Below are 16074 nucleotides of genomic sequence, written 5' to 3' on the forward strand. Positions count from 1 at the left end.
ATTTAAAATTTAAAAATTAATCTGAAAACAATAGAATTACATTATTGGAAATTACTGGAATTTCGCTAATTTTTTTTTTGAAATTACTGAAACTATTTATGAATTAGGTACTGAATTTTTTCTGGAATTACTGGAATTCTTTTTGGAATTATCAAAAATATTTTTTTTTCGAAATTACGTTGAATTTCGTAGAACTAGGAATTAATTAATTTACAGAAATTATTTTAGAATTACGAAAATTAAATTGAAATTACAGAAATTAAGTTGGAATTAGAGGTATTAATTTGAAATTATAGTCTTAAAACATTTGAGTTACGATAGATTATTGAAATTACTGAAATTTGGGTGGAATTTTTTGAAATTATGTATTAAAATTACCATGATTTTTTTAATTGGGATTAGTTGTATACATTTTTTTTAAGTTAACGGCCTCTCGTTTTTTCTGATAATGCACAGAAATCAAAAAATAACTTAAAAAAAAAGATGTTAAAAACAAAATATTGTAGGCACGTCAGGCTGAAACTGATATTAAATAATGATTAGATTTTGATTTAAAACATATTCTCTACAAAAAAATTTGTTTTTTTAACTTCTCGTAATATTAAAAATTTTAGAGATTAATAAAATGTTTCATTATTGTTTATCAATAAATACCTTCGAGCAAAAACTTTTTCAATTAATATCTTTGTTAGAATTATTAATATTAATTTTCGATTGTTTGAAATTACTGGAATTATTTGTGAATCACTGAAATTTTTCAAGAATTGCTGGAATTCTTTTTGAAATTAATGAAATTCTTTTTCAAATCATCGGAATTTCTTTTAAAAATTATGTTGAATTTCTTAGAACTATCGAATTTCATTTGGAATTACAAGAATTAATTTTGAATTATAAGAATTAATCTGAAACCAATAGAATCACGATGCATTATTGGAAATTACTGAACTGAAATTATTTATAAATTACTGAATTATTTCTTATCGGAAATAATTTCTTTCAAAATTACGTTAAATTTCGTAGAATTAGATATCGGAATTAATTTGAAATTACAGAAGTTATTTTAGAATTATAAAAATTTACTTGGAATTACAGGTATTAATTTGAAATTATAGGAGTTAGTTTAAAACATTTCAGTTACGATGGGGATTATTAAAATTACTAAAATTTGGATGGATTTTTTTTGAAATTACTAAAATTAGGGTGATTTTTTTAATTAGTTGTAGACATTTTTTTAAAATTAACAGCCCCTCGTTTTTTCTGATAAATTTTGTTTAGCACAATAATCAAAAAACAACATTCTAAAAAAAGAGAAAAGAAAGAAACTGATACCAAATAATTAATAGATTTTGATTTTAAAGACATTACCTAGATCTCCAAAAAAAATTTGTTCCGACAAACTTTCTTGTTTATTTTAAACTTCTCGTAATATTAAAAATGTTAGAGATATCGTATTAACATTTTTCATTATTGTTTATCAGTAAATACCTTCGAGCAAAAACTTTTTCAATTAATATCTTTGTTAGAAGGCTATACATAAACAAAAAAAAAAGATATTTGGTCTAATCAGTTATGTCTGTAAAAAGCACCAATATAATTAATAATGTTATTAATTAATTAATAACACTAGTTTACAAATAACAACTTGATTAATAATCCTTTAATTAAATTATTATTTTTATGTTTATTTACCTTTAATTAAACAAAAATAATAGTTATTTTTTTATCACGCCACGAACGATAATTTTCGCATTTGGACTTCTTTTCTAAAAACTTAGGCAGCATGAGTGACGAACAGGGCGAGCGTTTTCATCAGGATTTGAAAGTTTTTGGAAAGAAAATATGTTAGAAAATTACTGTTGAACTATTAAACTGATCCAAGAAAGTATAAAGAACAAAGTAAAATAACTCATTTTCAATTTATTCTTTGGAGGTTTTTGTATTTTTGTATTTTTACAAAAATTTATTTATTTTTATTTTTTTTGTATTTTTATTTCTTAAATGTGACGTAGTGGACTTTTTTAAATATTTTTTTGGACTCAGGTCCTCATAATCTATAAGAAAATATAACTTTCAGCTAAGGTATAAAAATCGTGTAAACTAGTGTACGAGTAATTATTAGAATTTCGACTAATATTGAACAATTTTCCCTTTACCATTAACAATAAAAATAGGATACATCAATTAATTTTACTAAGAGCACATTTAATTACCGATTTCGAATTAAAAAGCAGTGCAGCCAACCGAACACGTCCCCAATTGAACAGCCAACAAAATTAATGCGTACGCTGTACCATAATTTATAACTTTACCTCTTCAGTTCGAATGACCATTCAAAACAAAGATTTATTACTGAGTTAAAAACATAATTAACATCTATAATTACGATCAAGCAATTAAACCGATAAATAACAACCAAAAATCGAAATCAATCAATGGATATTTTATTTATAGTCCGTTATTTGCGATAATCTCGAACGGTTTATTTTTTATTATTCGCCGATTGGAGCAAAATAATAAACAAGAATGTAAGGCCAAAACTTCCGCGGATGATAACAATGTTTCCTTCATTTTTATCGTTCGCCCAAGCACCGCAATAAACAGAAAATTAACGCAAAGTCGTAACTCGTCGCCTCTTCTTCTAAAACAATGACGGTGCTGTGGTATTTCCGGTGCAAATATAAGCCTGTAATAGGCTCGACCTCAGTGCAATAATGTAAAAACCAGTTTGTAATTGTAAACAACATTGTTATATTTTGTTGCAAAATCGGTTAATTAGCACTAGACGGGACGCGCTTTCGACTCGTATGAAGCGTGATATTTAAATTTAGTAATTAATCAAAAAGAAAGTTCAATGTATCTCTCCCATGGCCATCCACCTGTTAACCCAAAAACAAAAAGGAGCAATCAAGAAATGCCTGTTGTTGGCAGCACTTTACGCCGTCAAAATGTCAATCAAGGCAACAGGTATGTCAACAATATTGTCATCGAGAGATTACGTCGGCTGAAATATTTACACAAGAATAGTAAATATTCGAAGCGTTGCGGCCGATTTGAGTTATTGTCTGTTGTTCGTAAAACCAGTTGCAGAATTCGTAAACAAAATTAATAACTCTTAGGTGTAGAGTTACAGCGATGATATGTGAGGAATTTGAAGAATGTCTTCGCGGGAATTACCTGGCAAATGCAAGAGTAACACTTCGATTTGTCAATGTGGTCCACGGCGATCGGCTGGCCCTCTTGAGCGCACTTGGCGCGTCGCCCCTCTGAAACAAAACTTTCAGCATTAAAAGCTGTTATCACTGCTGAAATTTCACCAAATCTGGTGATTTTTATACTAGTTTAATGATCTGGTGAAAACTTTTGGAAAAATTCAAATTTTTGATGATTTTTTAGAAACGTAACTGTAGTTCCAGCAGAAAATTAATGTATTTTAAAATAATTTTAATAAATCGAGTATTCTCCCAAATGTTAGTAAAATTATCTTTTTTAATTTAATTATTGATATTGTAAATTCACTCAAAAAAAATTAAACTATTTTTTTTGTATTTTCTTGAGCATTTCAAAGACAAGTTAAAAATCGAGAGGCAGTTTTGTTTTTCTAAATAATATTTCACTCAACAAGATAACAAAATCGGTAGAATTAGTCAAAAAGTACATTATTTTGTACATTTCTGAGCGTTTTAGTATGTTTTCAGCCAGAAACAGAACTATTGTGCAAAATTTCGTTAAAAACAAACTGAAAATTTATCAAATTAAGCCAAAACTAGTGTTATTTTTGCATTTTAGAGTGTTTGAGCACGTTTTTAAAGTGCATTCAAATTTTTGGTAAAACTGACTGAAAAATTACGAAATTAGATTGAAATTGATATCATTTTAGCGTGTCTCGCTCGATTTTGAACCAAAGACTCATTTATTTTGCAGGATATTGTGTAAACTTGCTTAAACACAACAAAAATAAATTTAAATTGATGTTATTTAGTTTGTTTCAATTTAGCTCTTTTTGAGTAAAATTTTGTAAAAAACAAAATAGGACAAAAAATATGGTCGAAAATGGTGTTAATTGCAAGTCATTATTTTTGCCTTTATCAAGTGTTTTAGCATGTTTTTCAAGTAAAAATGTTAATATCGGATGACTGTAAATGATTGTCACTTTTTACTAAAAGTTGGTGTCAAATTTAAAATTGTAGTTGACAACCTTGACTTTCAAATTCAAACGTCAAACTTTTATACATATATAATAAATTTAGAAGAATTAAGAATAATTCAGTGTTGTCAATCGATTTTTTTGTCACAATCATTAATGGTTACCCGGTATTTCGCAAAATTTAATTAAAAATTACCAAAAAGTATAGAATTAGAGTAAATAAAATATCGTTACCTATTTTTGCATTTTTTGAGCATTTAAGCAGGTTTTTGAGCAGATTTTCGACAGTATTAAAAAAAATTAAATACCAAATTTTCTCAAAAACAAGTTAAAAAATCGAAAAACAGTTTTGTTTTTCTAAATAATATTTCACTTAACAAGGTAACAAAATCGGTACAATGAGTTAAAAAGTACATTATTTTGTTCATTTTTGAGCGTTTTAGTATGTTTTTAGCCAGAAACAGAACTATTGTGCAAAATTTCGTTAAAAACAAATCGAAAATTTATTAAATTAAGCCAAGACTAGTGTTATTTATGCATTTTTAGAGTGTTTGAGCACGTTTTTAAAGTGCATAAAAATTTTTGGTAAAACTGACTGAAAAATTACGAAATTAAATTGAAATTGATATCATTTTAGCGTGTCTCGCTCGATTTACTTCGTTTTTTGAACCAGAAACTCATTTATTTTGCAGGATATTGTCTAAACTTGCTTAAACACAACAAAAATAAGTCTAAATTGATGTTATTTTGTTTGTTTCAATTTAGCTCTTTTTGAGAAAAATTTTGTAAAAAACAAAATAAGACGAAAAATATGGTCGAAAATGGTGTTAATTGCAAGTCATTATTTTTGCCTTTTTCAAGTGTTTTAGCATGTTTTTCAAGTAAAACGGATGACTGTAAATGATTGTCATTTTTTACTAAAAGTTGGTGTCAAATTTAAAATTGTAGTTAGGCAACCTTGACTTTCAAATTCAAACGTCAAACTTTTATACATAATATATAATAAATTTAGAACAATTAGGAATAATTCAGTGTTGTCAATAAATTTTTTTGTCACAAACATTAATGGTTACCCGGTATTTTGCAAAATTTAATTAAAAACTACCCAAAAAAGTATAGAATTGGACTAAATAAAATATCTTTACCTATTTTTGCATTTTTTGAGCATTTAAGCACGTTTTTGAGCAGTAATAAAAAATTAAATCATATAATCTTGTAATGTGGTGACTTTTCAGCTCAGATCTGGTGAATTGAATTGTTTTGAGCTGGCAAGTGGCTGTTATTAGCGTTCTGTCATGCAGGAGCTTTAGCATTATTATCGTGATTGCAAGGAGCGAACTCTTCCTTATCAGGAAATTTATGATCAAATTGATAGTTATTATGGCTTAATGAAGACCATAACAGTAAATGGCACCAATCTAAACAGCGCTTGCTTCGCACTAGATCCTGAAAAGTTTGCCGCAGATCACCGCTCAGAGGCCAATGCTTTGGCGATTTACGAAAAAATTAAACCCGCAGGGAGATAATAGTTGAAGAAAAGTACGGACGTACATGGAGAGGAAAAAATCGCGACTAGTATCTAATAGCTCTCCTTGGAAATTACCTGGACTACCAACATCAGCAGTAAATTATTGCCCGCAAAGGAGGTTAACTATCGACTCAAATTTAGTTTTACCGGAAAAGTCGCATTGCTCCACAAACACCCAAGAAAAATTTTCTTCGAGATCCTTTCGAAAAAGTTCTTTCGTTTAAAATCTTTAATATTTTCCGATTTCTCATGTCAAAAAGTGTTGAAATATGATAACTGAACATTCTTATAATTCACAAAAATGTGACAATGATAAATTCTGAACTATTTCCCCCTTTAGTTAAAACAATTTTATAATTTACAATTTATAGTTTAAATCATTTAAAACTACAAAAATCTTTCAGTTTTAGCACCATAAATGAAAAAATTAAAACTATAATCCATAAACGACGTTTTTGGATATAGAGGAGGTTAACTGTCGACTCATATTTAGTTTTACCGTTTAAAATCTTCTGACTTTTTAATGTTTTTCGATTTCTCATTTATAATTTACAATTCACAGTTTAAATTATCTTTTTTTCATCATTTAAATCCAAAAAAATCTTTCAACTTACACACCATATTTAAAAAACTAAAAAATATAATCCAAACCCCCTGTTTTTAGATGAAATTTAGTTCTTTCCTTTAAAATCTTCAATTTTTTTGGATAAAAAACTAGGTTAACTATCGACTCAAGTTTAGTTGTACCAGAAAAGTCACCCAAGAATCTAGAAGAAAATCCTTTCAAAAATATTTTTCCTTTTTAAATCTTCAATTTTGTTTAATGTTTGCCGATTTCTTCTTCTTATAATACACAAAAATGATAAATCTTGAACCATTTCCCTCTTTAGTTCGATCAATTTTTTTAATTTACAATAAATTCGTAGTTTAAATCACCTTTTTTTAACATTTAAAATTACATAAATCTTTCAATTTTAACACCATAATTAAAAAACTGCAAAATATAATCCATACGCGATGTTTTTAGATAAAAATAAAGGCTATTAACGGATCAAATTTATTTCCTTTGTTTAAAATCTTAATTTTTCTTTAATGTTTTCAGATATCTCGCCACAAGAAGTCTTAAAATTTAATAATGGATTTACAATACAAAAAAATCTTTTATGGATAATTTTTGCGTCATTTCCCTTTTTCCATTTCTCCTTAGTATGGTCAAATTCAATAATTTATAATTCACAGTTTAAATAATCTTTTTTTCATCATTTAAAACTACAAAAATACTTCAATTTTAACACCATAATTGAAAAACAAATCTATAAATGATGTTTTTGAATAAAAATCAGGTTAACTATCGAGTCAAATTTAGTTCTTTCGTTTAAAATCTTCAATTTTTTAATTGTTTCCCAATTTCTCGCCTCAAAAAGTCTTTAAATATAATATAAAAAAAAAAATACCATACAAAAAACTCTTACGTGGATAATTTTTGAGCCATTTCCCTTTTATGTTTTGACAGATTCTATAATTTACAATTCACAATTTAAATTATCTTTTTTTATCATACAAAACTACAAAAATCTTTGAAATATAATGAAAAATGTTTTTGGATAAAAAGGAGGTTAACTATCGACTCACATTTAGTTCTTTCGTTAAGAATAAATTTTGTTAAATGTTTTCCCATTTCTCACCTCAAGAGGTGAGAAATACTTAAATCATCCTTTTTTTCATCACTTTAAAACTAAAAAAATCTTTCAATTTTAACACCATAATTAGAAAACTGGAAAATATAATCCATAACGATGTTTTTGGAAAAAAAAAGGTTAACTAACGACTCGAATTTAACTCTTTCGTTTGAAAGTTTCAATTTCCATGTTTTCAGATTTCTCGCAAAAGGTCTTAAAATATGATAATAGAACATACAAAAATTTTACATGGTTAATTTTTAAACCATTTCCCGCTTTAGGTTGGTCAATTATTATAATTTACAATTCATAGTTTAAATCATCTTTTTTCACTATTCAAAACTACAAAAATCTTTGAATTTTAAAACCATAAATAAAAAACTGTATATCTATAACAATGTTTTTGGATAAGAAAAAGGTTAACTAACGGCTCGATTTTAGTTCTTTCGAATAAAATCTTTAATTTTCTGTGATATTTTCCAATTTCTCGGCTCAAGAGGTCTTAAACTATGAAAATGAAACATTCTTACAATACACAAGAATATTACATAGATCATTTTTCAGCCATTTCCTTCTTTAGTTTAGTCAAACTTTAAAATTTACAATTAAAAAAGTACATAAATCTTTCAATTTTAACACAATAATAAAAAAATTAGAAAATATAAGGATAGATAAAGAGTAAAATCTGAAATCTCCCTTCGAAACAAAATCAAAATTTCTAGGCTAAAAATGGTCAAGGTTTGAGAAACGGCTTCTGCCGTGGACATGTCCATCGGCTGAAATTGGGCCTGAAACTGAGCCGATTACACGTTCACTAAGCTGCAACAAATTGGACAAGTTATCGATTGGTTCGGAATTTTCAGGACTCATCAATCCGCTCTAATTCGATGGAATTCCGTTCGATTTAAACAAATTAAATGTGGTCGAGTGATCGAAAGTCCATAAATAAGAGCGCGATTCCGTTTTGGTGCTTTTCTGACAGGTTGCATGTGTGACACTACGTCATGAGGTGGGCAAGAATCCGCGAGGTTAACGGCCCCATGGCAGTTGACCCAGCCGGACAAATGATCTTGAACGTACGCACGGACCTTGAGAGTAGTGCCAACATTTCCACCTACGTTATTACGTAACGAATTTGATTGACCCAAATTGGAAAAAAGCAGAATATCCTGGAAATGGCTGAAAAATGCTAATGCGCGACGGAGAAACACCTGCTTTCTGACACCGACGCTGGACAACCCATGCGGGATTAACCACTAATTCTGTTTTGATAACGTTAAATGTGTTTCCATTGTTGGGATTAGTCTAAAAGAGAAAAAAAGCGCTTTTTAAGGATTTTATTTCGTGTTATTTGGTTCGACGTGGAACGACGCCGCTTTACGGGTTTAAAACTCTTTGGATTAATTTGGTAAAAGCTTTCCTTCAATCTCATCCGCTTTTACGTTATTTAACGTGGTTTCCGATTTCAACCAACCAAAGGTGTAAACCATGAAACACAATTGCACTCTATTTTAAAGCTTCTTATACTTTTTCAAACCAATGCAGTCAACTTTAATTTACTATTTTTCCAATTTAACTTTTTGTATATTCTCCCGGAATTGCAATCACTTTTCAATTAAGTGAAAAGTTAATTTATACAGTATTAGATCTAATGCGTCTTATTAATGTACCTAATGATTTCAATTTTGCAAAATCATTAATTTAATCTCACCAAAACAAATAAAAGTTTTAATAACTATAACTGTGAGGAAAGACTGAAAAAGCTTGTGAACTAATCTTAAAATTATAGTACGTATTAATTGTTTTTTGTCTTAGTTATGTTACAAGATAATAGATTAAAATTTTTGAAAACCATAAATAACATTAAAAGAGTTCAAAAGTTCAAAAAAGTTAACAATAAATAAAAAATTAAAAATCATTATAAAATGTCAGTAGAATTTTTTTTCTAAATTTATTACCTATTGTATTTAAAATTTTCTTATATACAGGGTTATTCATAAATATGAAGCAATATTTAAACCTCAAAAATGACCCATAAAATGATGTTAATTTAAATAATAACTCGTGTCCTATCTCTACTGATAAGAATTTTACAGCCCTCGGAATGTGGGTATGGAAATTTGATTTTTTTGTAGTAACTTTGAAACTATTTGACCAAATATTATAAAATTTGGAACATTTCCCTGTGACAACATACCCTTTGAACTGGTTATTACGAAAATCGGATACATCCACTCAATTTCCGGTTCCAGCAGTTGCAGGTCACATTTACTATGTTTTTCCATTTTTTTGCTCTCTTAACACCAATTTTTTATTGTCCAAATAGATAAAGTAATCAATTTCGACTAAAAAACGCATAACCTTTAATGCGTATGTATGACAAAAATTTGAAAAAATTAAATTATTAAATAAAATATTGAATTAATATATTTTTCTTTTACCTTTGATAATTGCGAGTAGTTACCGTCCGGTAAAAAGTTTTAAAACCTTTAGTGAGGTTAAAAAAGTGTCATACTACTTATATGCCAAAATTAAAAAATATATATTTTTTATTATAGTATTTATGCTAAATATTATTGCATTTGTAACGTAAAAAATGGGATCATGTTTTGAGAATAAAACTTTGTTTTGCTTTGAGTATTTTTTTTCAAAAAGGCAACATATGCAAATAGTTCTAATCCTCAGATCATAGCTTTTATAAAAAAATATTTTACAATTTTTCAGAACTTAAAAAAATCTAAATTCAATAAAATCAAGCGATTTTTTTTAAACATTTGCCTTCAGAAAATAATAATTAAAAAAAATAATAAAGTACTATAAAAAATGTGATCGTGTTTGGATGGGCATAAAATTTTGTTCTGTTTTGGAGTTATGCGATTTTTTTTCAAAGTGACAACAGATGAAACTTTTTTCGATAAAAATTGAATAAAATGTAGGTAGTTGTAATCCTCGTTTCATAGCTTTTGTAATAAAAAAAATATTTTTAAAAAAAAATTAAGATTTTGCAGAACTCAAAAAAAATAAAACAAAATCGAAAAAAATTTTCTTGATAAACGTCCACACTTTATAGTACTTTATTATTTATTAATTAGTTTTTTCAAAAAATAAATAGTTATTAAAAGAAGAAACGTTTGGTTTCATACTTCCCCTTCACCTCTGTTATAAAGTTAAATCAATCATTATTAAAAAGAAAATGTAAAATAAAATTAAGACAAAAAAACTATAAGTTTTTGATCTGTGATCTAAAAATTAAGTTGGCAACACTAAAGATTCGAAATTTACCATGTCTCTTTCTTCCCTCTCTATGTGTATAGTTAATGTTCAATATTGTCAATTTTTTCAAAATCATAGACCCCTGTGATCAGAAATTTAATTAAACACATGATACAGAGTGAACCAAATAATACAACAAAGTTCCTTTCTGTGTTCTCAACTGAAATAAATTTAATTTAATTTAATGTCACAAACCTAAAATATTATCCAACTTTAATTAATTTTACACCAAATTAAAAAAGAGCCTAATAGGACAGAAACTGTGAAGATAGAAAAATGGCAATTTTTTAATTGCCAATTTAATTTCAAAGTCACAGGCCACTTTGATCAAAAATTTAATTGATTGCTTGTACAATTTTGCTACCGTGGATGAAATCGGATCTTTTGCTACTCCTCATTTTACGATCATTTTACAAAAAAGTGTTTAGTTTGTGAGACGATAAAAGACTAATTTGATCCAAGTAGCAATTTTCTTGGGCTAGACATCTAACGATCCTGGATCTGATTAAAATCCAGTAGACGCTGTTTAATATTCCAAGTCAAGAAATTAAAAAAATGAGTTTTATTTGCTACACGTTAGAGCGTTTATTAGGAATTAAATTAGGGCCATAAATAATGCGATTAGTAAATACGTCGAGATTCGATTTTTTCGTATTGATAACAGTACTTGTAGATATCAGAGGTGGGAATCGTGTAACATTCCCTCGAACAACTTAGCGACTATTGTAACTTGCTGACACATATGATATATTGCATATCATTATGCAGATCGCAAATTGATATTACGTAATGAATACATGGGCATTAAAACGCGATGCAAATGCCGGAGATTCATATCTTAATAAATGAGAAATTTGTTCACATTTTTTATTGTTTCCATGAAATTATTATGATTTTATGTAAATTGAATCTTGGCGATTTATTCACACGGACAGGATTTGGAATTTGGAAAGTCCAACAGGATCAATTTTCGGCCAAATTTTACATATTTTAGCAATGGAAAATAATTATTGTTTAAACATGACGTAACGTTTCACATCCTGGAAAAATTTGGAATTTTCAAAAAGTCGCTGTAAGCATGCTGACGATAACATCTTATGACATCATCTTGTGCTAATGCAGGAAATAATGGCTCTAGCTACAATGCCCACAGGTCATTCAAAGGTTCCGCCCTTGATTTTCTACAACATAATGGACTCATTTTGTTCACAGTTAAGTCCAACACCGAAACACCCATTAAAGCTTATTTTCTTACGCTACACACCCACTAAGTTTTTAGCTTTCAGGATATTTTCAAAATAAAATTACTAAACACCTTTCTCTTCCTTAACAGCAGTCTTCGAGCAAAATATAAGAATTTCTTAATAAAAGTAATACAAGAGAACTTGGAATAAAAAAAAACAGCTACTGATTAATTTGTAAAGTTGAGTTTTAAGAAATGTCTTGTAACTGGTGAATTTATCTTCTTGTAAAGTTACTCAATTGTGAAGTACTTTTAAATGTTTTTCGGTTTCTCCATACCAGCAATTACCTTATCGTAAATTACTTTTATGGTATTTTTACTTTTACTTTCTTGATTCTTGTGTACTTATTTCGTTGTAAAATGGTGTCAAAAGTCAAAGAAAGAATTCCTGCAAACTGCTTTTTTTCATCTTAACGATTTGTTTTCTTCCAATCAATTTTTATTATTAGCTTCTTAAGACAGCCTTTACGTTTAAAAGAAACTTATTTGTACATTACATTAAAAAAAAATAAAAAAATATTTTTTTTAGAGTATAAAAAAGTGTAGTATACGTTAGACATTTAAATATTTGTAGTACGTATTCGTACATACGGAGAGTCAAGTTTTATTCATAACCCTTTGGATTTAAAGTAAAAAAGAATCTTAGATTATCTTTTCTAATAGAAGAAAACTTTGTCCAATTTTTTAATTATTAACTTGTGCGGTTGGTTTTTTCACTTTTGCTATAAATTAAATATAAATATAAGCTAAATTTGTTAAAAAATTCTTTATACAAAGAATAATAAGAAAAATAAGTTTTTCAAAAAAACAGAATGCGTTCCATTTTCATTCTGAAATTGTAAAAATAAAAAACAATAATTATTAATTTCATTTTTTTTTAATAGATTTGTTACTAAAAAGGTATTTTCATAATCTCTAGTTTTTTGGTAACAAATTATTTGAAGAGTGAATTTATTTCAGATCATCAAACAAATATTTATTTTAATAAAAAGAAGAAATGAAATATAGCATCATATTTTTCCAATCTAAAACAAACAGCGGAATTCTCCCTAATTAGTTGTATTATTCAAATTATTATATAAAATATTAAGATAAATTTATTTATAGATATAGACGGATTTATTTTTTGCTTGTGGATCCCAATAAAAGAAATTAGTTTGAAGTAAATTAAAAATAAAAGAAAATACAATTTGAAATATGTATTTTAAAATTTCTTAATTTCTTAATTTTAAGTAGTGATACAAAATCAACAAAAAATATGAAACCAAGCGCTTTGCCTTCAGAAAATAATAATTAATAAAAAATTAAAGTCCTATTTTTATAGCACTTTTATCGTGTTTTGAGAATATTTTTTTTGTTTTTGAGTTAAACGATTTTTTTCCAAAATGACAACTTTTTGATAAAAATTGAATAAAACGTAGATACTTGGTTAACATAAAAAAATTCCATAAATTTTATTCTTGAAAATCTTAACATTTTTAGAGTACTTTAACATTCATCAATTAGTTTTTTTTTAATAAATTGTTTAAGAACAAAACGTTTGATTCCAAACTTTTTGTTCACCTGGTATGAGTGTAGTGAAAATAAAATACCTTTATTATTTATATTCATAACAAATAATTGTTTAGTATAATAATAAACCAAATGCCAGAAGACATTAAAATTATGTTACAATTTCACATAAAAGCTCTAACAGGAAAACATTGAGTGTTGCAGGAAGAGTGTTCTACAAGATAAAGCAAGCGGTTGAGACCGATTATGGTAATATTTTTTAACTTTATTAGTTTATTGGTTTTCAAGAAAGTCATGAAATTTACATACTTTCAGCACTGACTTTGGTCATGCAAGCTTCACTGTCGTAAATATTAATAATAAATAAATATTTCAGCAATGATACTAAATAGCAGGATCTTACGAATCAATTCTCTGAAAAAAACGCCGGAAGTTAACAAGAGGCATTGAATTATGACAGATGATGTTGACAGCGTAGCCAATAAACGCTAACGAGCCATAATCCAAGAAAAACCCATTGAGCGACAAAAACGAATTTTATTTCCTAACCACTATTTGACGACCATTTCCCCCAACGTGACATTTCTTAAACACCCAATAAAAAATAAGCGTCGATTCTCAAGATTTCCCAATAGGAAAAAGGCGTTTTTGTTCCTAAAACAACTCTTAATGATTGATCAGTTTAATGCGTCCATAAAGTGACAAGTGCGCCGCGGTTGCACCGTTTTGACATTCCTGCAACGGCACTACGGATAACAGGTATAAGCCATACAATCTCTCGTTAAACAGCAGGACGCGGGCCGCGAGGCCAAGGCCGTATGTCGTGCAACTGCAGGTGTGCATCAAGTGAGGTGCACTCCACATGGATTTTACTACAAGAACGCTTCACTGCTGTACTTTCAAAAACAACCACTCACCGGACTATAAACAACAGAGAGGAGAGAGAGCAGGAGATGGAGAGTTACAGTAGGTGAAAAAATGCTGCAATCAACAACTCTCAAATGTAAAAATTGGCTAAGAATATAAAAATTAGAAAAAAAACCGTCCAATTGCCGTTTAGAGCTCCGTGTTGTTACTCGTGCTAAGGTTTGGGCTTACTTTTATTTCTTTTAATATTTATTTACAACTTCTTCATTTCTTTAACACTCAACACAACACGGTGATCAAAAGATAACGGATAAAACAGATTATTTGTGTAAGACTTGGACAAGTAAATTTTTATTTAAAAAAAAAGTTAGGTGTAATTATATCTGACATTAGATAGGAATTATTTTAGTATCAATTATTTTTCTTTTGTTTCTTAGGAAACGGAAATAACCTTAATTGTTCGCTAGTTTCATTATTTTATACTTTATATTAGTAAAATTCATAATTCATCATAGCTCAAAAAAATAAGGCGGGAGATTTTTTTAACATTTCTTACAGACTTCCCAACGCTTTTCTAAAAATGCATCATCGAGGTTATCCGTCATTTTTTAAACACCGTGTACAGAGTGTGTCAGAATTCGCGCCCCAGAGAAAAATTTTAAGTAAGATAAGATACCATGAACATGGAAAAAATGTTTAAAAAATTCTATCTGTCAAAATATTTTGCCAATAAAAGCCATAAATAACATTAAACAGAGTTACAATTTAGGATACAGCTTCCTTGTTACCTCTTCTAATAGCCTGTAGCAAAAAAACTTGGAAAATTATTTTTCCTACAGAAATAAACAGAGACAAATTGCAAAATGTGAACTCCCACAACTTCGAAATTTTTATAGATAGAATTTTTTTAACATTTTTTCCATGTTCCTGGTATCTTACCTTATATGGCATTTTTCTCTGGGGGGCGTGTTCTGGCGCACCCTGTATGCTAAAAATACGGTTTTGAATTATTTTTTTTTAGTTAGTTTTAGTTAATTCATTATAAATTCTGGATTCTTTTAATTTTCCATAACTCAAATTCTAGTTTCAGTTTTATTAACATTTTCAAGTAGATACATATACAGAGTGGTTCAAAAATGAGTTAAAATATAAAGTAAAGTTGGTTTATTAAACAACTTGTGTTTGAATATTGCTTTTAATAATAACGTTTTTAAACTTTTATTTCTAGATTTTGCTTATTAGTAGGCAGTGGAAATAGTTTGATTTCATTGGGGTAAACATAATTTTTTAAAGTTTAGTAAACAAAGTTAAAGAAAACTAAAACAATACAGTTGTCACTACTCACTTCTGTTCAAACTTCAATAATACCGAATTTACGAGTATTCATATCACAAAATCGCATTTCAAAAATATTTGCTTTATCTTGATAAATTAGGTAATATATTTTGAAACAGTCGTAGACATACGAGTATAAAATTTACAAAAAAAAATATTGAAATGTTTTGATTTTTTGAGACAAACAATTTTTCAAAATTTAGTACACAAATCCCAAGAAATCTAAAAAAATACAATTTCCACTACTCCAAAAAAATGCTCAAATTTCAGGATATGTATTTTTAGCAAAAATAACTAAAAAAAGAATACAAAAGATTAAACAACGTAAAAGGCTTTTTGTTTTTGCATCTAAGAGATTCTTAAACTGTCTTGCTAAAAGCAAAAATTTTTAAGTCTCTTGTTTACTAAAAAAAATTATAAAAAACAATTAATTTTAACAAAACTTTCATTTTCTTAAAGTTTTGGTTCTTTAAAGTATATAAATAATTTTTTT

The 16074-nt window shown here is 27.8% G+C and overlaps 1 protein-coding gene and 1 long non-coding RNA gene across 2 annotated transcripts in view; one reads left to right on the top strand and one right to left on the bottom strand.

Annotated features, from left to right (window-relative positions):
* The window catches only part of LOC123012640 (BMP-binding endothelial regulator protein-like), a 59874-nt gene that overhangs the window by 18073 nt on the left and 25727 nt on the right, over window positions 1-16074 (bottom strand). The window contains exon 3 of the mRNA XM_044410687.1: window positions 3175-3263. Within this exon, the coding sequence (XP_044266622.1) occupies window positions 3175-3263 (89 nt within the window). The remainder of the gene's footprint in view (window positions 1-3174; window positions 3264-16074) is intronic.
* Window positions 2920-3466, top strand: LOC123012642. Its single transcript, XR_006413229.1, has 2 exons — window positions 2920-3067; window positions 3123-3466. It is a non-coding gene; the product is annotated as an uncharacterized LOC123012642 (long non-coding RNA).

The sequence above is a fragment of the Tribolium madens genome, unplaced genomic scaffold, assembly GCF_015345945.1.
Source record: "Tribolium madens isolate multiple individuals breed KSU strain unplaced genomic scaffold, Tmad_KSU_1.1 Scaffold_19;HRSCAF=116;Tcas5.2_LG9, whole genome shotgun sequence".
Taxonomy (NCBI): domain Eukaryota; kingdom Metazoa; phylum Arthropoda; class Insecta; order Coleoptera; family Tenebrionidae; genus Tribolium; species Tribolium madens.